The sequence below is a fragment of the Diceros bicornis genome, chromosome 6 (assembly GCF_020826845.1).
Source record: "Diceros bicornis minor isolate mBicDic1 chromosome 6, mDicBic1.mat.cur, whole genome shotgun sequence".
Classification (NCBI taxonomy): Eukaryota; Metazoa; Chordata; class Mammalia; order Perissodactyla; family Rhinocerotidae; genus Diceros; species Diceros bicornis.
The window spans coordinates 27,975,234-27,996,418 of NC_080745.1; the positions used below are offsets into that span (position 1 = coordinate 27,975,234).

The following is a 21,185-nucleotide window of genomic DNA, read 5'->3' on the forward strand; positions in this document are numbered from 1 at the left end:
AGAGACTGCTATCACCTGACGAGGGCAATGCCCGGGCCTGGGGATGTCCCCACCAGGGCCTCCTTCCCCTGGCGTGGGCCTGTGCCCTGCCTGACACTCACCTCCACATCAGCGTCTGGTGGACCGTGGGCCTCAGGTGAAAGACGTGGTTGCTGACGGCCAGGTTGTGCTCGAGGCGGAAGGGCTCCAGCACCACACCATCCCGCACAGGGAACGTGAGCCGCAGCTCGTCATTGTGGTTGGCTGGGTGGGAGAGGAGCCGGTGAGTCGCATGCCCGTGGCCACCAGGGGCACACGGAAGCACGGGTGCCAGGGCCACGGATGGGGCTCACTCACTCACACAGCACAACACGCTTGGCTGCACACTCAGAGGAACACACAGGCATGGGTGTTAACAGGGCGACAGAAGCTGGGCTGTGTGCCCAAGCGCACACCAGGGAGCCCATCACGACCACCCCTAAGTCCCATGTCCCACTCATCCCAGCTCTGCGTCCCCTCTTGCCCCCACCTGCTCCCTGCTCTGGAAGCCCCAGGCTCCTCCTCCTAGCCCCTTTCCACAGCTGGCAGCTGCTTTTCCTCCCGGCCTCCAGCTGCTCAGGCAGGTGGTGAGGAGGCCTGTTGGCAGCCAAGCCCCACCACGAAGTTCCCTTTTGGGTGGGGCTTACCTGCTTTCAAGCCCTCCTGCCCTTTCCATGTGCCCAGCCCCCACAGGCAGTCCGACTTCCAAGGCCCCTGGCTCCTGCTGTAGGGCCCTGGGTGGAGCTGCCCGGAGCTGGCCAGACAGAGAGAGGGAGGCAGTGGGGCCCTCACCTGGGGGTGGCGGCAGAGCGCTCATATTTGGCTTGATGTCCGGCGGGAAGGGTGGTTTAACATCTTGACTGGGGGACAGGTACGGGGGGATGCTGCTCCCAGGGGTCATGGGGGGCGTGGGATTTCCTGGAACAGGTGAGTGGGGGTAATTTGCCACCGGAACTGGCCTGGGAGGCTGGAGGGAAAGAGGAACCACACATGGGTTATGGGTGCACAGGCATACACCCCACGCATGCCAGGGTTTAGGGCTATGGCCCTCCCTCCCCTAAAGGAAGAGAGCCTCCCAGGGAGACGCCCCCCCCACCCCGCCGGCTGGCACTCAGGCCTCTGCCCCTATCTGAAGACAGCTGGGCCTGTAAAGGGTCTCCCTACCCACTTGGGTCATGGTGCCATGGGGGGCTGCAAGGTCCCCCGCCCATTTGACAAATGGGGCCACAGACTCAGGGTGATGGTCTAATATAATCCTGGGAGGAGATGGGGAGAGAGCTGGGACTGAGCCTAGGGCTCCTGCTACTTACATCATGACTCTAGGCCACACTCCACCCCACCCCAGTGGGGCCCCCAGACGGAGTTGGGCCTGCAGCATCAGGGGGCTGTGGGCTCCCAGGAGCCCCTGTCCCTTCCTCTCTTAGTCCCTGCTTTGCTTTTTTCCAGGACTGGCCAGGTCCACACTCGTCCCTGGCCCACGCACCTGGAGCTGTGGATTCTCTATCCAGGCATCTCTGCCCCAGAGCAGAGGACCTGGGAATGCACCCCCATCCACGGGTGCTACTAATGTTCAGGGAGGCTGGGGCGGGAACGGCGAGGCCCCTTAGACACACAACCGCACATAGGTTGTAATTCCTAAGATGAAATTGGGAACATACCCTACTGACGTTCCCTTGGCTGTAGTTACTGTAGCTGCTTCCCGAGAAGGTGTTATTTTGTCCATTAAACTGCTCTGGCTGTTAAAACAAGATAAACGATGTGGTGAATGGAAGGCAGAAAAGCCACCAGAAGCCTGCACTCTCTCCTGAAATGAAAGTCTGCCAGGAGGACAGGGGATGCTGAAGAGGCCTGCCCAGCGCTGGGGTGGGAGCGGAGCAGGGGCACAGCAGGTCACCCCCTGGGGACAGCGTTTTGCCTCTCCCTCTCCACAGCCAGTAATTTAGCAAAAGAGCTTACAAAAATAGAAACAACTAGTGTGAAGTTGGAGCAAACATAGTAAACCCACATGGCAGGTGGTCACGTAAGTTGGCATGATGCCTTGGCAAATAAATGTCAAATATTTCCAGAGTCTTCACTCCTGAGAATGTACTTTATCATAAGCCCAAAGAAGGAAAAAGCTATGTGCCTGAAGATTTCATCAGACTCTTATTTGAAAAGTGAAAAATCAGAAACCACCAAAATGTCCAACAGAAAGGGACAATAAAATAAGGAGCGGGCATATCAGTGGAATGTCTGGTGGCCGTTAAAAGTGAAAGTCATGGAGACTCCGTAGCAACAAGTAACATGCTTATGATGTCATGTCAAGTGAAAGGAACAGATCCAAAGTCACAGCCGAATAACAGCTGTATAGCGTGTGGATGCCCTCACGCATGTAGAGAGACAAGGCTTAAAACGCAATGGTAACATGTTCAGGTGGGTGCTTTTTCTTTAAAGGATGTATTTCCTTTATTCTTATCTGCTTGTGTGTGCCATAAATAGTCAAAGGAGAAAGAAAACCATCATCTGAGCCCCGTGAGGACAGGAACCAAGAAAAACCAGTCTGACATTCTGGCCACCACATGCATAGCTCTGAGCACAGAAGAACACATCCAGAAATCTCCGCCTGCTCTCTGGTGACTGCAGGGGACACACAGGGCCTGGATGACACAGGTTGGGGGTAGGGATGTGAGGTGGTAAGGAGGGAAGGGGCCTGTGGGGTGGTGGGACTCACCTTGTAATACTGCCCCATGTTGACCGTGGGGGGCGGGTACTGCCCGGTACTTGGCTGGCTGGGCATCCTTTGCCCAGGGTAGTTGGGAGAAGTGAGTGGCCGTGGGGGGGTAGGGGTGGGGTACTGGCCTGGCTGGGTGGGGAACTGGCTGTTTGGTCCATATTGCTGGTTTCCATAGTTGGGCTGAGGCGGCAGAGAAAGGAGAGGGGAAAGGTCATCAGTGTTGTGGAGTTAAGCTGCTCACCAGAACACCAGGATTGTCCCACCCACCTCCCCTCCTTTGCCCCTGCTGTTTTCCCCCCACCAAACGCCCTCCCCACCTGGAAAGGGGAGAGGCTCAACCAGATAATGCCTGGGGCCCCTTCTTGTCCTGACATCCAGGGACACTGCATTCTGCCTGTCCCGCTCATGGGCCACCTTCCCATGAAGCTGTCTTTCTCGAAGCACCACGTCCCCTGAACTCCGAGAGCACTTTCAGAACCTCTTGTTCACGTCGTTATGAGGTGGCTGTCTCTAAAGCCCCCTTTGTGTCTCTCCTAGTGCTTGGTACATGACAGAGGAACGCAGACAACAGGGTGCACTTCCAGAAAGGTGACCCCCTTCCTTCACCCCTGCATTCTGAGGCTGATTCGGAGGTGCAGTCCCTGTACCCCACACTGAGTGGAACACACTGATGTTCAGTTTGGGTCATCTGTGCAGAGGTTGGAAGAACCAGGCTGGTGAAGCGACAAGACAACCACTCTGGGGAGAGACAACTGAGAGAGAAGACGAGACGGCTCCAGGGAGGGGAGGGTCAGCATCTTTGGAGATCTATGAGGTCATACACGTTACTTCTGCTTACGCGCATCTGCACCTGCCAGCCGCCTCCCCATCTGTAAGATCAGGTGACCCTCAGGGCCACCTGCCGCCCAGACACTCCAGGCCACTACATCCTGCGGAGTCAGTGGTTTCTTCTTCCTTGTCTGTTGAAACTCCTTGTCTATTAACTGTCTCTCCTGCCCTCTAGGCTCAGAGGTCCAGGAGGTAGCTATGCCCCCAGCGTCTGGCAAAGAAAGGCTCTTAATAAATACTTGCTCAACAAATGAAAGACGGATCCGGGGGTAAATGGCAGAGGACAGGCGATGTCTGTGTCAGTGCTGAAGAACTCTGCCCACTTGCACTGGTGCGGTACAGTTGCTGCTCTGTGTGACAGTGAGGTTCCCATCTCATCACTGGAGGAGCGGAAGTGAAGGCTGTGGCCTGTCCACCAGGCTAGAGAACAGAGTCCTGTGCAGGACCACGTGACCTGACTCCACACCCTGCTCCAAGGTTCCAACCATTCAAAGATTCTATGAGCGTGCTGTTGCAAGGTGACGCCAGTCCTCCCAGACAGGGTCAGGTGGCAGAAGCTGTGACCACCCAGCATCACAGTCCAGTGTCAGGCATTCTGTAGCTGGGTAGCGTCAGCGTTCTAATGAAGAGGATGATTTAGTAAAAATAACTGAGAGCCTTTGGTGTGCCCTGCCATGGCAGGCAAGAGCCGGGGAGCAGAACACCAGGGCAGGTGCAGGGCTGACATCCAGCTAATGCCTGGGAATTCCCCCGCTTTTTCTGTGATCGCCTCCTTGGGTGCCGGCAGCCCCGGGGCTGGGCCTGCAGATGCATCTGTAGCCCAGTCAGAGGGGATGCGGGAGTCTGAGCACAGAGGGGGCTGAGAGAGGACCCAGAACACGCGTGGGGGCTGTGTACAGGAGTGAGGCCAGCAGCTGGAGGCCTCCCCAAGAACAGCCAGGACCTTGGAAGCCAGTGTCCTGCTCCGGCCCCTCCCTGAACTGGTGCTGACACACCGGAGGAGAGTCAGGCCTGGATCCAGGCTCCTGGGTGTTTGAGGAGGTCCCTGACCTCTCCCTGTGTGGACTCAGGGCACCTCCATCAATGGCCAAGCCACCTTCCAGCCTGAGCTAGGGTGGATGCTAAGGGGAGTCACACAGACCTTCAAGGAACTTAAGGTCTTTGGGCTCTAAACCCACTGTAAACCCAAGCTGAAGGCCACAGATCTGAGACAAGGGTGGGGAAGTCGATCTGAGAACAGGTGTGCAAGCAGAGCACTGGGGGGAAATGCCTAGGACTTTAGTCGAGGAATCAAGGCAGGCTTCCCAAGGAGCGTGTGCCAAGGCAGCATTTTGGGGTCCCTGTGTCTTCTGCAGGTGAACTAAATCCTTACCCAGTTACCCAGGTAGGCCACTTGCTGCCAACTCGTTTTCTAAGTGCTCACTGAAAGCCTTGTGACACTCCCTCCAGGAAGTCCTCCTTCTTTGACCTCATGTTGATTTCTGTACACCCCATCGTGCATCGTTCCCTTGTGGGTTTCTGCTTAGACCTTATCTTTCCTGCTGGTCTCAGTTCCTAGAGGACAGGAGCTGTGGGTTGTACTTCCCTAAATCTTCACCGATCCCTTGGCTGAGATGGCTGGGCAGCCCAATGGCAGCATTCCTCCCAGCAGAGCCGCTGACTGTTAATGGAGACCAGCCCTAAGAAATACTCGGTCTGCCTTCCAGTCACTTCTCCAACACACACAGCCTTTAGATATTTACAGGGTTTTGTCTCATCTCTCACTCTTGGCAGTAAGAAGCCCTCAGGTGGGAGTGAGGTTTAGTTCCTTACTCTAAGTCCCCCAGCTAGTGTCTGCACCCAGACCAGAGATAACACTCACAGCTGCTGCCTGCTAAGTGCCCACCCCACTGGCCCAGGGCGAACTGCTACCTGTGCATCCTCTCCTTCAAGTCTCCCAAGCAGACCTTGGGAGGTGGGCTGGACTGTCACTGCCTTTCACAAATGAAAAAACTGAGACTCAAGGAAGTGACCTGACTTGCTCAAGGTCTTCCAGTTGGGAAATGGCAGAGCTGGTCTTGAACCCATGAGCACCTGACTCCTGAGGCTCTGCCTTTTGGTCCAGGGTTTCTGAAAGTCAATCCACGCTCTTTCCAAGGTATTGCCCACAGCCCCTCTGTCTTCAAGCCGTGGTCCCTCCACCTCCCACCCTGCCCACCACCTGCCTGCTGTCACACTCACCTCTCCTGGGTATGGCCTCTTTATGCTTTGAATGGGAAGGGACTGGGGCCGGGGGCCCGGGTAGGTCTGCTGGGGCATCCGCTGCCCGTGTGTGCCAAAGGGGCTGATGCCGGGTGGCCGGGGCTGGTTCATGCCCATGGGAGGGCCGCTCATCCCCGAGGGTGTCATGCCAGCCGCCATGCTTGCAGGGTTCATGCTGCCCCCCATGGAGGCAGGCCCCCGCGGCCCGGGCTGGTTCATGAATTGGCTGTTATACGCCTGGGTGGGACCCATCTGGAAAGAGGAACAGACCTTCAACGGGAGAAGAAGAAAAAAAAAAAGAATAAAATGCCACATGCATTGAAAGTGCAGGGAGGGAAGTGTGGGGCAGGTGAGGGGCTCAGGGTTGGGGGCACTTTCCTATTTGGCTGCAGCTGGTGACCAGGCCCAGAGGGACGGCCGGCCTCCTGGGCTCACTGCTGCCCTCTGCAGGCCAAATAGGAAAGATGCAGCCCAAGGGGTGTTAACAGGGTGGGGCGTGGTCACTCCAAAGCACAGGCAGCATTTCCAGGGAGGCAGGCAGGGAAGGGGAAGTGAGTGCAGGGGTGGGAGGAGCATGGGAGGATGAAGGCGGATGAGGATGGAGGCAGGAGCCCCTTTCCTGGAAGACCTGGCCCTGCCCTTGGTCCTCTGCCAATGGAGACACACCCTCCACCCACAAAGTCTGATGCAGCCCCAGCGCCCACCTCTGCCCACTTGCCCTGCTGTCCCCATCCTGCAATCCCGACCTCCACACCTGTTCTGCATTCCTGTGGGGGTCCCCCCCTCCTCATCCCCACCCTGTCCTTCTGAAGGTCAGGGGAGCAGAATCCACCGACGGGCTGACTAGGAGAGCACTGGCCTTCAGAGGCCACCCTTGGGACAGACTGGTGACAAGGCTATTTTAGGCACCGAGCCAGTTCTTTGGTGAGTAGGGGCCCAGAGAGCAATATGGAACTTCCTTCCCCAAATGGAGACACACACAAGCCATCAACCCACTCAAAACAAACACAAGCACCCAAACACTGGCCCCCCAACACCCAACCACACTGACACACCCACGTCCCAACACACATCCCTCTGCGTGCTTCCAGAAAACCCAAACGCACCCTGACACCATCAGCCCCCCCGCCCCCAGCACACATAGCCCCACAGGCACCGACACCCCAACTCTGATTCCCTGGGGCTGTCCGCCTGGGCGAGGCTGGACCAGGATAACGGGCCCTTACCGGTCCATACTGGTTTATATCCTTGTTCTGCGTCTCCTGCAAGGCTGCCACAGTGGCCGTGGCTGTGGCCGTGGCCGTGGCTGCCGCTGCTGCCACTGCAGCTGCTGCGGCCGCAGCCGCTGGCTGAGTGAAGTCAGCAGGTGGCCTGGTATGCGGAGGGATGCCCATGCCTGCAGGGGCATTAGGACCCCCAGGGTAACTGTGAGGGAGAGAAGGCAGAGTTAGATATTGCCTGAATCTAAAGACAAACCCATTTCAAGCCCTGCACTGGGAGGGAGAGGACAGGGCCGTTCCAGGCCCTCCTGCCGTTAGCTCATGGATGGGCAGGTCTCCAGACTCAGAGTCCAGAGGGGACAGGGGCCTCCTGTGGGTTGGTAGCCATTTGTGCCGCTCGGTGACCACTAAGCTGCTGTGTTTTTGGAGCCCTGGCTGGGTGCCGGCTGGCGCTCACTCTCACATGCACAAGATCACTGCCCCCCGGCTGCCCTCAGCTCATCTTCTGGAGGAGGACACTGAGCCTCAGAGAACTCGAGCAACTTGCCCACAGCCTTCCTGCGGTGGATGCAGCTTCAGGTGTGTCTGGAACCTGTGTTTAACCATAATGCCTTACTGTGCTTATACCGGGCAGGGCTGTGGTCAGCCCTGGGAGCTGGGGAGGGGTGAGGCCAAGGAGGCGGTCTTAGAGCAAGGTGGGGTGGCAAGAGGAGGAATGGGGCGCCTCTGCCCTGCCCCACATCCCTGGGGTGCCTTCTTGGGCTTCCCTGCCCATTCCTCCCTTCCTCTCAAACCAAGGGATTCCCTGCCTCCGCACAGCTCTGCCTCCGTAACTCAGGGCAGGGCTGATCCTCCTGCACTCCATGGAGAGCTGCTCTGTAACTCCCCCGATCCAGCTCTCTCAGTGTCTGCCAACTTACAGAGACATGAGGCGGAGGAGGCCCATTCTGAGAAATGCGAACGTAGTCCCTCCACCCCCATGGCCTGACGGCTGTCACCACACCACCCAGCCGCTGCAGCATCTGACCCGCAGACCGGCCCCGAGAATGGGGGATGACTGCGTCCCTTCAACCAATGGGACAACTGAGGATGAGAGAGGGGCCAGCAGGGCTCACCCATGTCCCAGGCCAAGAAGCACGGCGCTGGGACTTAAATTTTAGTCTTCTCCTGGCTGGAGGGGAAGGGCAGGGCTCAGGCGCCACTTCTGAAGGCTGCTGCCCCTGGCCAGCCCCGCTCACCTGGCCCCGAAGCCCCCGCTGCCGGGGTAGTTGGGCCGGCCGTACATGCTCTGCTGGATGTAGGGCTGAGCAGGGCCAGCCTTGGCCGAGAACTGCTGCTGCTGCCCAGCAAACTGTGGGGAGTTGAGGCCGGGGTTGCTGGTGGTCATGCCCGACGCCATGGGGTTGCCGCCTGGATTCATGGGGTTGTTGGCATTGGCCATAGGGTTCCCAAGGACCTGTGGGCACAGAGAGTGGTTGTCACCCATGTGGAGAGGAAAAAGGAGAAATGGGGGGTGGGGAGAGTGAAACAGATGGAGGATAACAGAGGAAAAGGAGAAAAATGGGGGAGCATTAAGGGTTCTCAGAGTGTACAAATGATTAGAAGGGGGTTACTCAGCCTGGAAGCAGGCAGTGTAGATCAGACCTCAGCCTGTGATGGAATGAGGTGAGGCTGGTCCTGTACCAGGTGGCAGGTGGGAAAGGACTGGAATTCTCAGCCCTCCCGCCCCACAAAGGGGCCTGGATACCCAGAGCGTCGAGATACACAGAGGCCCTGCTCTGTGAGGGCAAAGAGAAGCCCAACTTGCCAGCTCTGGAGAGCAGCAGGATCCTGGCCAAGGGGCATCTGTGCCCGGTACCACAGGTAAGCCCAGTGGTTCTCTCCAGGGTGGCAACTAGCCCCGAGCCTTCCATGTGGCCATAGCAGAGGCCGGGCAGGGGGAGAGGAAGGAATGAGAACTGGAGGCAGGGTTGGCCAGGGGTATAGAGAAGGGTTTGTCACAAGTTGAAGGCTCAACATTTTATTGAAATATAACCCAAGCCATCCAGGGTCAAAGACATCAGACGCTGGAGCTCTGAGGCCAATAATACCCAGGAAGTTCTCTTGTTTATCCAACCAAAGTAAATGTGGGCTGGGCAAGAACCCCCTGCTGTCTGTCAGATGAAAGCTGTTTCTCCCAGAAAGGCCTTAGCATGGGAGCAGTGCACAGGGGCCAGCCGCTGCCCTCCTGAGGCAGATGTAGACCCGTCCTGGGTGGAGGTGTGTCCACAGCTGGGTGTGCCCTGAAAGCTGGTCTTTCCAGCTGGGCAGGACTGGGAGAGCAAGGAGGGCTGGCATGGCACGGTGACCCAAGGGCCCCAGAGCTCAAGGGATGGTAATGCCTGAGAGCGGCTGTGGCTAGGGGCAGGACAGGCTCTTACCTGGCTCTGGGACGTGTTGGTCACTCCCCAAACTGTAGTGACCACGGAGAGGGAGCCGGGAGGCTGGTTGGTGTTCTGCTGCCAAGGGACAGAGTCATAGGGGAATGACCCATCACTGCAGAGGGAGACAGAGGGGGGATCCTCAGGGGCCGCAGATAGGCTGAGATGGAGGCGAGCCCCATCACCCCACCATGCTCCACGGCTCCCAGCCAAGCCTAGGGGACCCCCGTCTCAGTCAGTTGTGAGTCCCCTGGGTCTGGCATGGTGTCCAATGCAGAACAGGTATGCTTCACGTGGTGACAGACTGTGCTTAAGTGACCACCTCTCCCCACAACACTGCGGGCGAGCCAACCCCATGGCTGTCTGTCTCACCCTAGCCCAAAGTCCACAGGCCTCCCTGCAGAGGACAAGAGAGATCTGCAGGCTCAACCTAAGCTCCTTCTCCCACCATGCTGACTCCAGGCCGCTCTCCAGAAAGAGCTCTGGTTCCCCTGCCCTAGCTTCCCCTCACACCTCCCCAGGCCCTTCTCAGAAAAGGCCGGAAGGGCCCCAGGCTGAGTCCCGGCTCTTCCCCCTTCCTCCCGACCCTCATAGCAGACTGGCTGCCCAGCCCAGCTGATCCAGCCTTTGGAAGGAGGTTCCTTACGTCACTCTTCCTTCCTGACTCTGGATCGCAGGTACAGGCCTACCTGCCACGCTTCCTCCTCTGCTCCCACCCCAACCTCTCGTTCTGCCAAGCCGCTCTCCCTCAAATACCTAAGACACTCCGCACAGTCAAGACCTTCAGTGGCGTCTAGCGTTTACAAGCCGAAGTCCGAACTCACTTCAGAATGATTTACCCTGTTGGCTAATCCCACCCGACCCTGCTTCCCCCCTTGGCTCCCACCTCTCCTAGAGCACCCCCAACCATCCCCACATCCCCAGCCTCCTTGCCAGGCCCAGCAGTATCCACCTTGTTTGGGAACATCTCCTGAGGAGCGCCCCCCAAACATCAGAAGTAAAGACTCAGCCTTAGGCCCAATGTTCTGCCCTGCACACAGTAAGTGCTCAGTAATGGCTTCCTGTTAGAGGCTGTGGTGCAGGTGGAGAGTGAGGTCCGGCAGACCCCGGGGAGAGGAGCAGGGCCACAAGCTCGAGAAGGGGCCGGTGGGGTCACCACAGGAAGAACCTGCCAGGGGTCCCGGCCCCCAGAGTGCCAGGCTGAGGCAGCCTCGCCCCTGGAGCCAGCCCTGCTTGACTCTCAGCTTGACCTCTTGACCTCTCACCCAGAGAAAATCCCAGACCCGGCCCCAGGAAGAGTAGAAAAGCAGAGTGCCCACACCTGTGGTACCACCTCTGCCCAGGGCATCCTGACAGGGGTGAGGTCTGCAAGGCAGCACAGTTGGGTACCAGGGCATGGGGAGGGGAGGTGGGGGGGCAGGGGGCTCTGGAGGAGGGTGGTGTGGTAAGAGAACACCTCATGCCTGTCTGGCTTGTGCCTTCATCACAGGAGTTAGCAGAAGGCAAAAGCGCCCACTCAGGCCTGGTGAACTCGTAGCCTGGCCGAGCAGCCAGTCCAGGCCCTGGAGGCTGGGGTGACTGGGAGCGGAGGTGCTGGGAGCCAGCCCAGAGGCCAGGACTCCCAGGAGGGAGGCAGACAGAGGGGAGCCGGGGGTCTGAGTCTGGTGCCTGCCCTGCGCCTTGCTGGGCGAAGCCCTCGGCAGTGCTGGTCAAGTCGGATGGGTGCCCCTGCAGAGGCAGGCAGACTGCAGGGCAGGACCGTGTCACTGCCTGCCCGTGCTTGCTCTCCCCCTGCCTGGACACCCTCTGGTTTCCTTCCTGTCTCTGCTCAGAAGTCACCTCACTAGAGGACCTGCCCTGACTCCCTTGGAGAACAGCCACTCCACCCCGACTCTCTCTCACCCTGGCGTTTTTTGGCACCTGGATACAAGTCCTGGACCCACCCCTCCCTGGCTCAGGGCCCTGATGCAAGTCCCCAAGCCTGTCTGCACTCAGTCTCCTCATCTGTAAAAATGGGCAGAAGAATGGCACCCTCTGCTCTACTCTCTCAACGTTTTCAATCTGCAGGTCATGAAACATGAGCGGGTCATGACATCAAACTAGCATGAGGGGAGAAAGAGGGAATAAAACAGAACGTGATCAAGCGTGAGCACACAGTAAGGAAGAATATCATTCCTTGAACTCATGTCTTGATTTTATATACAAGCATATGTGCGCCCTGGGTCTCGGTGTAAAATGCACATTTACTGTGGGTCTCTGTCAAATAAGTCTGAACAACACAGGCCTTGGCAGCGTAAGTCTGATACGGCTCAAAGAAGAGAATGCAGACAAAAAGACTTTCTCAACTGGAACGTGACCCAGACTTCAGCGTTACTCATGGTTTCTGGGGGGAGACGAGCTGTCCTCAGGGAACCCAGCCCTTCACTGCAGGCCGGACATGACGGACATGATGCGGGTCAGCGGAAACGGGTGAGGCCCAGATGCACAGGTCAAAGGTGACAGACAGCTTACACTCTCTGCATCTGGGAGGCTGAGTGGGGACCTGGGAGCTCAGAGAGCTTGGGCAGGGCAGAGAAGCACAGGAAAGTAAGCAACGAGTCTGCTCCTCAGTGCAGCTCAGCTCGAAGAACCTCTGCTCTCCTGTGGAGGTCACTGGAGACCTGGAGCACCGCCTGGTCCAGGGCTGGCACACCAGAGTCTCGCAGGGAGGCCTGCAGGCTACAGTTTTAAACAACAAAGAGGAGACCCCTGGACACACGCTCTCCTATGGGGCCCTCGTCCTAGGTGTGGCTGGATTGAACACAGGCCCCCCAGCAACTTAGCAGTACAAGCCTGAGTCTGTCTTTTCTCCCCAGAACTCCTGTTCCACAAGCTCCCATCACCCCTCCAGGCTGGCATCTGGTTCTGCCTGAGATTCACGTCCTTTCAGAACACACCTGGCAGGCTCAGGAAGTAAAGCCCCCCTGGGAGCCCAGGGGCCCGGCAGCTGCCTCACCACCCCAGGGGGGGAGGCCCCGGTGAGCCGGGATACTGCACAGGCCCACAAACAAGCTCCCAACTGCCCTGCAGCTCCGTGGGTGGGCCTTGTGGGCGGAAACCGGCTCCTTCCTGTTTCGTCCCCTCCACCCCAAACTTGGTGAGAAGCAAACTTAATCAACGTTCCCAAACTGGGCATCCCGCCATCTGGGTGGAAGGTTGACCCTAGAGCCCAGGCGTACACCTGGTGTGCATGTACGTGTATGGGGACATGTATGTGTGCATGCACATGGGTCTTGTCGGCATGTTGCTGTGCACGCGCGGGGGAAGAGACAGGCACACGCGTGTAGGGGAGGTCTCGGGGACTTGCTCGCCCCCACTCACACCTGCTGCAGAAGCAGAAGTGGTAGCCGCACCGACGCGCCTGTGACTCATCTCCTGGGGAGACGGCTCCTGCTGTTGCAGCGAAGGCTCTCACCCCCACAGGCCCACAGGGGCAGTCAGCCCTGCCAACGCCTCCGAGCAGACTCAGACACGGCCACTGGGGAGCTGCCCGGCTCCCTGTGCCCGAGGATCAAGGACAAGCCAGGCTCCTGGGCCCTCCCAGAGTAGGGGGGCGCCTGGTGTGATGAAGAGAAGGCCTAGAGGGCCTGTGGGGGGCGTTCTGAGGTCCCTTCCCTCCTCTGCAAGTACTGTTTAACCAGCAGAAATGCTCAGCCCAGGTCAGAGGTCCCCTGCATCTCAGGGCTGCCCACTGGGAACCACTTCCCTGCTCATGTCCGTACCTGGTCACAGTTCAGAGGGAGGCCGGAGCCCCTAAGATCTGACAACCCACTCAGTAATCTTGCCCAGCTCTGCACACCCCCAATCCAGCACGGCCTGGTCTCATGCCACAAGCTGCCCCCAGCCACAGTCCTGTCCAGCCAGAACGGCCGCAGGAATCCTGTGCCACCTCCAGAGGCACCAGTGCCAGAAGCCACCTGGAATCTCAGCAGGGTTCTGCCTGCCAAGTGCCTCCTAACATGGGGGCAGCTGCTTTCCCATCTCCGTGCCTCCTCTTAGCCTGAGATGCTTCGTCCCTACTCTGAAAATCGCCACTCATCCTTTCCAGGCTCCCCCTCCAAAGGCCACCTCCTCCAAGAAGGCCTTGCCATGTCCACTGGCCTGAGCTCCACTTGTTCCTCACGTTCCTGGGGCCCCATTGAGACCCCTCCCGCCTTTTGCCTTCTGCCCCAGGTGCTCTGAGTTCTCAGGCTACCTGTGCCTGGCAGGGTATCTTCACATACCTACAGGGCTCAGGAAGCCTTTCCTAACCAGAGTGCTGGGGAGAAACACCCCCTCTTGTGCTCACCCTCAGAGGGATGCCTCAGCCTCACTCCTAAGCACCTCCAGCGTGCCTGTGACCACACGGGCACTGGGACCCAGCAAAGGGGAGGTCCCGCCTCTAGGGAGGGGGCACAAGGAAGCTACTGAAGCGGCTACTCCCTCTCTCGATGCCTCAGTGTCCTCATCTGTAAAATGGGGGGATGATAGGCCCTCTCTCAGAAGGCTGGCATGAAAACTAAGTGAGGTCACGTGTATAAGGCAAAATGACTCTGTCCAGCATGTCTTGGGTACCCTAAACTGCTGGCTGCTGCTGCTGTTGTTGTTGTTACGATTTATTGAGTGGCTCCTAGATACAAGGAACTATGTGAAGTGACTTTCACCTAAGAACTCATTTAATCCCTTTAAATGGGCTCAACAGATGCATGTCTTAGGAGCTCAGGCTCCCAGGGTCCTGGAGCTCATCAAGGGCAAGGTCTCCAGGTGGGCCTGACCACATCCCACTGTCCCAGGGAGCTAAGGATCAGGCAAGGTAGTGCTTCCCCACACAAAGATGGCAATAATATAAGGGAGCACACACGATGAAGGCAATCTAGAAGTCCCCAAGGATTCCGAGAAGGGGCACAGCTTCCCAGGGGTTCTCGGCAAAGTCGCCTTTGGGAAGCCACGCGGCATGAAGGGACAGAGAATATGTAAGGTTTGCTCTCAAAGAGAAAATGCAAATAGTGTCGAGAAAAAAACACTTTATACATCAAATCACTAGCTTTAGCCTAGACTGAGTCTATTGGCAAATATCTAGGGATTCCAACTACACATTTTTGAGGCTAACATTCAAATGGCAGAGGGAGGCCTTGAAGGATGGTGGTTAACTATCTGGGCTCTGAACTTAAACTCTCTGGGGTCAAACCTTGGCTCTGCCACTGGCGATTTCTATGACCTAGGACACATTACTTAAGTCAGCCTCAACTTTCTCATCTGTAAAGTGGGACCAATGCTCTTCTAGGATGAAAAATACAAACACAGGTAAAATTGAGCACAGTGCCTGGCAGAGTCCTTGCTCAACTGTACTTACACTTTCTCTCCATTTCTCTAGCCTGACTGTGGTGTAGGTACCCATATTTACTTGATGATACAATGATGGTGCTTAGAAGTTTTGCAAATATGCTATCAATGGGAGGGAGTGGGATTATCATTCCTGCCTGTTGAACATATTTTCCAAGCCTTGAGGCTTTCCTCAGTGTTCCTCTGCCTTCCCATCTCTATCTAGTGAACTCCTACCTATACTTCAAAGCCCAGCCGGGACACTCCCTTTCGTGACTCTCCTAAGCAGAACCAAGGGCATTTTCCTCTGTTCCCTGAGCACTTTTTTCACATCTTTTATAAAGAGCTCTTCCCACTGCAGTTAGAGGAGATGGTTTACATGTCTGTTTGCCAGTTCCATGGGCACTGACTGATGTTTGTTGAATGTGGGAAAATGAGTAAAGCCCAGAAAGAGGGAGTGAAGATTCCTGGTTCCTGGGCACCTCCTGTGGCAGTGTCTGCACAGACATTCACAGAGGGAAGAACAGCGGAGGGCTGAGTTATTTCTTCCCTTGCACTTCTAACAGCCACTTTATTTGGGAGAAATAACAAATTCCTATTCAGGGTATTGTCAAACCCTGATTAATTTCCCTGATCTGGCTATATTGGTCCCGTCTCTGCGCAAGGCTGCAGTGTAACCGTTAGTGACACACCAAGCTGGTGACGAGCCGAAGCTCCACCCTCTTCAGTTCAGGGGAGCCATGAACAGTGCTCTCCACCATCACAGCGCCCGGGGCCTGCGTCCTCCCCTGCCTGCGGTGAAACTCAGAGGAACTCATGCAGTTAACTGCATATTAGAGGGTTTTAAGTTTTTTCAATAGGAAGGAGGAAAGGAAAAGATCCTACATCTTGGCAATCTAGAAATGATGGAGCAGGATTTAGGGGTCCTTCAATCCCCCTCTCATTGCTGCTGCTTTTTTTTTTTTTTTCAATTTCTGGGGGCAAGAAGAAGGATCTATTACAAACTGAGGTTTAGGTACAGCTATGCAAAATAAAGCTAAAAACGAAAGCGGCAAAGCTGGTGCGATGTGACCAAGGAAAGGAGCAGACTGGGGGCTGGTTTTCATGGACCCCTGCTTTGCTAGCTGACCACGAATGAGCACATCAGTCTGACGGCACTAGGCTGAGCGTCAGGGGAATAACAACTGGTCTGTGGGGCTCCGTGTGCGCCAGGCCTGGTGACGAGCATGTTGTACGTCCTGCACTGCTGTTCTTCCACTTCCACAGATGAGGAAGCGAGGCGCAGAGAGGTTACGAAACTGCCCGAAGTTACCCAGCTAGAAGACGGCAGAGCCGAAGCTTGATGCCCATCAGCCTGGCTCCAGGGCCTGTGCCCCAACCTGCTGCACAGAGGAGAGCACCAGGGCCCCGCCCAGGATCCGGGGGAGCACCAGGGCCCCGCCCAGGATCCGGGGGAGCATCAGGGCCCCGCTCAGGATCTGGGGGAGCACCAGCGTCCTGCTCAGGATCCAGGGGAGCACCAGGGCCCCGCCCAGGATCCAGGGGAGCACCAGGGCCCTGCCAGGATCTGAGGGGAGCACCAGGGTCCCCCCAGGAACCTCTCTTCCGGGGGCCACAAATCCCTCACCTTGAGGAGGAAGGGTGGCACCCCTTAGTCTTGGAGTCTTCCCCAGCTCTAGTGGGCTTTGATTGTAATCAAATTAAGAGTGTAAACAAGATTTGTTAGGCTTTTAATTACCTTTGCAGGACTGATTTGCATACGGACAACGTGCTAATCACAAATGGCTTTTTTAACCACTCATTTAAAATCTGGGAAAGGAAGGCGGAAATAGTTGTTGGCATTAGTCCAGGTCACTACAGGGAGTGTGAAGGGGTCCTGCTGCCTGGCCACCGGCCCGAGGCCCCTTGCTGCCCTGGGCTGGCCTCCCCGGCCTCCCTTCTCCTGTGTAGTGCTCTGCGTACCTCTGTGAAGTGGAGAGCACGGCACCCACCTACAGCTCAGTCGTCAGAACCAGACAGGGAGTGAGTCCATGGACAGCTCCACAAACCGTAAGGTTCTATCCAAGCGTGAGAGTGCTCAAGATCCCTCCTAGCCACCGGCACCCTCAGCAACTGCCTCGGGCCGCAGCAGCCTGACCCTTTCCCGACTGGCCTTGCTTGAGGCGCAGGCCCCCACTTACAGCCTGGTGCCATGGCCCCGACCTCCACAGTCTGTAGGAGCTACAGAAACACGACAGTCACGACGCCCCAGAGACAGCGGGGGCTTCACGCTTCAGGGGCTCCTCGCCCTCTCCTGTCTGCTTGTCCTCAGAGCCTTCAGACAAGGACCCCTGAGTCTTGAACAGTCACACACCTCCGAGCACCAAATCCTGAACACCCCAGGGTCCCCACGCTCAGCATGGCCCTAAGCCTCCTTAATGAAAAGGCAAGACATTCAGTGCCATTGTGGCGGATGACAGGGAATAGTTTCCTATCTGTGAAAGTATTTGACTCTCTCTTCCCCTTTCTTTCCTTCTCGTTTGGGAAATTACACAACGGACTTAAAAGGTGATGCACCCCATTGGAGTTTTCCTGGAAATGAGGGATCTCCCCATTGGGAACAGCCAACCTGGAGTCACTGGCCACAATGCGCCCTTGGAACATGCCTGGGCCTGAAGGGATGTGGGTTGGTCCCTGTTCAACTGATGACACTTCTTTCTGGTCTCAACTGCCCCACTATCAAATGGGAAATAGGGCAAGGTCCGATCCTGAATGCCCAGCAGTAGGGGGAAGCACAGAGCACCGTGTGTGATTCAATGCCCTGCCCTGCCCCTTACTGGCTGTGTGTTCTTGGGCAAGTCACTGTCCTGCTCTGGGCCCACTTTCCTTTCTAGTTCTGCCATTCAGGGTGGGAGATATTGTCCAGATGCTCACCACCTCACTGTACTCCATGAGGAGGCTGTATTCTATGGAACCAACCGGTCATCCATCAATACTTAATGAGTCCCCAGAGCACACAGCTCTCCCTTCTCCGACGGCCACCTGTTCTGCATTCTCTATCCTTCCATGGGTATGTGACAAGGAGCTGAATCAGTGGTGGTGGCAGGGCACTGGGTACCAGCCAGCGGCTCTTCAGCCCAGAGCATTTCTTGGGAAAGCCAGTTCGAACTCATAGAATGCACCTGCCCAGCTCCCAGCCCGAGTCCTTCAAGGTCAAGGCTGTCCTCTGGGCAGCCTCCTGAAAGTCAGCCGGCCATCTTCCTCCTTCTGCACCCGAGGCCAAGCCGCCTGTTACCCCACCCTAACCCTGCCTCCATCTGTTAGCTCCCAATCTTGCCTGCCTGAGTCTTATTTCCCCAACTAGGGTGATTCAACTTCTGGAACACAGCCAACCTTCATCTGTTAACCTCAGGACCCAGCAGTCTCATGCCTTTAACTCAACTCAGCAAAGACCTGGCAAAGGGCTAGCCGTGGTCCAGATCCGTGGCACTCTGCGGTCCCAACGGTCACGGCCAAGCAGGTGTGAGGCAGGTCTCTAGTGGGGGCTATAGGGGCCCCGCCCGCCATCAGCTTTACTGGAATGACTTGGAGGAGAGAAGGCTGGGAAGGACACGAGACATGTGATGTCGAGAGGCAGGATGATTCTGGCGGGAGGGAGAGTTAACGAGCTAAAAGGTAACAAGGGTCAACACAAAGCAGGTAGGTTAGGTTGCACCCAGCGGCAGCCTGTGCTCAGTGGCCGGGCAGCAGTTCAGAGGGAGAAGACCTGCAGCTTTTAGCTGAGCCAGGGGCAAGGGGTGGGAAGTGAACAGAGGCAGGTTTTGCCTCTCTAGAACAGTGGTTCTTAACCACGGTGATACCCCCACCCCCTAAAATGTGCGAGGGTGCTTTTGCAATGCGTGAGGGGCACGAGAAGAATCGAGTGGGCAGGGACCAAGGCACAAATGCCCTTCAAAGTCCTGCACCATGAGAAACTACCCTGCCCAAACGCCAACGGACCCCCTGAGCAACACCCACAGTGGGGGCTGTTCTAAGAGTTGGAGCTGTCATGGGCCCGACTGAGGGTGCGGCAAGGCAATGACGCTGGGTGGTGGTGGTGGGCTTGCTGTTGTGCAAAGCGCTTCTGACAGAGCCAGGGAACCCCACGTCAGGGCTGTCCTGCTCAAGCAGGGCGCTGGGCTCTAGGAGCTCTGAGGTCCCTTCTGGCTGCAACACCCTCTAATTCGATTTATAAAGCATGGCCAACACCCGGCTTCCTGGCAGTGCCTTGATGGTGCTCTGGGCTGCGGGTGCCTCGGTCAGGCTGGGTAACGAGAGCTGAGCTCTGACGGCAAATGCCACCACTGGTCATCAGCAGGGACCCGCACAGGGAGAGCAGACAGCATGACAGGCCCTGTTGTTCCAGGGTCAGCACACAGAGTGCTCAGAGAGAGCGTCCCCAGCTCAGCAAGGGACCTGTGAGATAATTAACCGGGGACCAGGGGAACTGCCGGTCCTGACCATGTGCTCCTTCTGAGGCCGGTGCAGGGCAGACTGGCCAACTCCTCAGTGCCTGGCAGCCTCTGGCAAGCCCGTTCCCGCCCGTGACCCTGGGTTTCTGGTGGCCCAGCCTCACCTGCTGCAGCCTGGTCAGCCTGGGCTGGCTCTGTCCCTGTCTGGGGTGGGACCACCAGCCCTGCAACCTTTCTGAGCCCCTTCCAGCCCCAGATTCCTCTGGGTTTGCCCAAGACCCTGCTCATGAAAGAGGGAAGGCCCTGGGTTCAGGAATGCCAACTTTCCGCCCAAAGTCTAGAACCCGAAGAAACAGCCTCCACAAAGGTACAGAGCAGTCAGGCTGGGGCAGCCAGCACTTTCAACCTCTGTCTTGATGGGGAAACAGTGCTCACTCACAAGGATTTAAACAACTGTATTTTACAAAGGTCATCCTCACGGCTGTTCAGACGCCCCCACCCCAGTTCTTCCACCTCATAGGCATTTCCAAGGAGATCTAGGAGCCCTAGGGGTGTCTGCCCAGTGCCCACCCCAGCAGCCCTGGTCCTGATGGCACACGCCCGCTCACCTGTGCGACAGAGTGGGTTTCATGGAGCTCATGGAGTTGAGGGGGGGCTGCATGGGGAGTTTCCCGGGGGGGTCGCTCTGGCGGCTCTTCTGATGTCGGAGCAGCAGCAGGCGGCCGAGCTCCTCGCACCAGGAGGACAGCAGGGCTGCAAGGAAGGACAGGATGGTCAGTGGGCACCTCGGCCCCCACGCCCCGCCACGCTGACTCCCACCTCACCCTCGCAGACTGGGTGTTATCAACACTGGCTTTGCTCCCACCTTTGTGTGACACCAGGAGAGTCACTAAGCCTGCTCAGGAGGCCTCAGTGTTCTCACCTGTGAAGTGGGACTAACACTCCCAAAGGAGGCCCGAAAAGCAAGAGTGGAAAAGAGAAGGGCAGATTTTAATGGCAAAGAGGAGAGAGTCAGAACGATGGAGGGGACGGCAGAGATGGTGCCAAGGGGAGACGGGATGGGGAGAGAGGGGCCCAAACACAGACCTTACATGGGGTGAGGTTTGAACCAGCCGCCCCCAGACTTCTCAGTGAAGCCCACCCCCTCAGACTCTGGACAATCAGTTCAACATGGCTTCTCCTCATGGCTGGGACCCCAAATCACAAGGTTTAAAGAAAATCCAGAGCCTTCCTGAGGCCTGTTGACATCCCAGGAGTGCCTGCAGGATTCTCCCTGCAGCTCCTCCCCACAAAGTGCCCACTCGATGAGAACTGAGCACGTGCACACACGCCTTCCCGTCAGACCTACGACTGGTCCCTGCACTGCTGGGCACAAACAGTTGGAAGACAAAGGACTTCCAGGGCAGAGGGCAGCCTGGGGTAGAGGGGCTAAGCTAGAGTTGGCCAGGGGCACCAAAGGCACACGAGAACCCTCTGCATCCAGGCTTAGAGAGAGGGGCCTTAAAAACCAAGAGAAAAGCAGCTGGAATTAATCAAGGGCGGGGAGGTGGCAGGGGGTGTAGGGAGGGAGTGTGATTTTCTTTCATCCTTCACTGTCCCGATGTGGCCACCAGGGGCCAAAAGCACCCTCAGAGTCAGCGTGTCTAGCCAGTCCTTCCAAAGTACATGAGGGAGCTGAGTTTTAGGGAGGGAGTTGGGGAGGCTGGGCTGTCACCACCTCGCTGTGTGACCCTAAGGAGCTCACAGACCCTCTCTGGGCCTCACTTTGCTTGCTGGGGAGGACAAGTAATGACTCTTGTTCTGTCTTCCTCCCAGGGCCTTGGTGAGGGGCAGATGGGGGAACTGCTGAGACTGTAGGGAAGCAAAAAGGAGTGACCACACCCCAGCCAATGCCCTACTCCTCCCATGAGTGCTTCAGCCAGATAGTTCTGGAGTAGTCAACCTGGTCAGGTGGCCAGGAGCCTTTTGAACCAGG

The 21,185-nt window shown here is 57.2% G+C and overlaps 1 protein-coding gene across 7 annotated transcripts in view; it reads right to left on the reverse strand.

Moving 5' to 3' along the window:
* Positions 1-21,185, reverse strand: part of ZMIZ1 (zinc finger MIZ-type containing 1) — a 237,203-nt gene that overhangs the window by 17,133 nt on the left and 198,885 nt on the right. For 6 of the 7 annotated variants that reach the window (XM_058543098.1, XM_058543101.1, XM_058543097.1 and 3 more), the window contains 9 exons: positions 19,819-19,963; positions 9,441-9,555; positions 8,259-8,476; positions 7,027-7,225; positions 5,780-6,070; positions 2,729-2,911; positions 1,677-1,754; positions 811-985; positions 102-243 (listed from right to left, as the gene is read on the reverse strand). In XM_058543098.1, coding sequence (XP_058399081.1) covers positions 102-243; positions 811-985; positions 1,677-1,754; positions 2,729-2,911; positions 5,780-6,070; positions 7,027-7,225; positions 8,259-8,476; positions 9,441-9,555; positions 19,819-19,963 — 1,546 coding nt within the window. The remainder of the gene's footprint in view (positions 1-101; positions 244-810; positions 986-1,676; positions 1,755-2,728; positions 2,912-5,779; positions 6,071-7,026; positions 7,226-8,258; positions 8,477-9,440; positions 9,556-19,818; positions 19,964-21,185) is intronic. The other variant, XM_058543100.1, reaches the window with a different exon arrangement.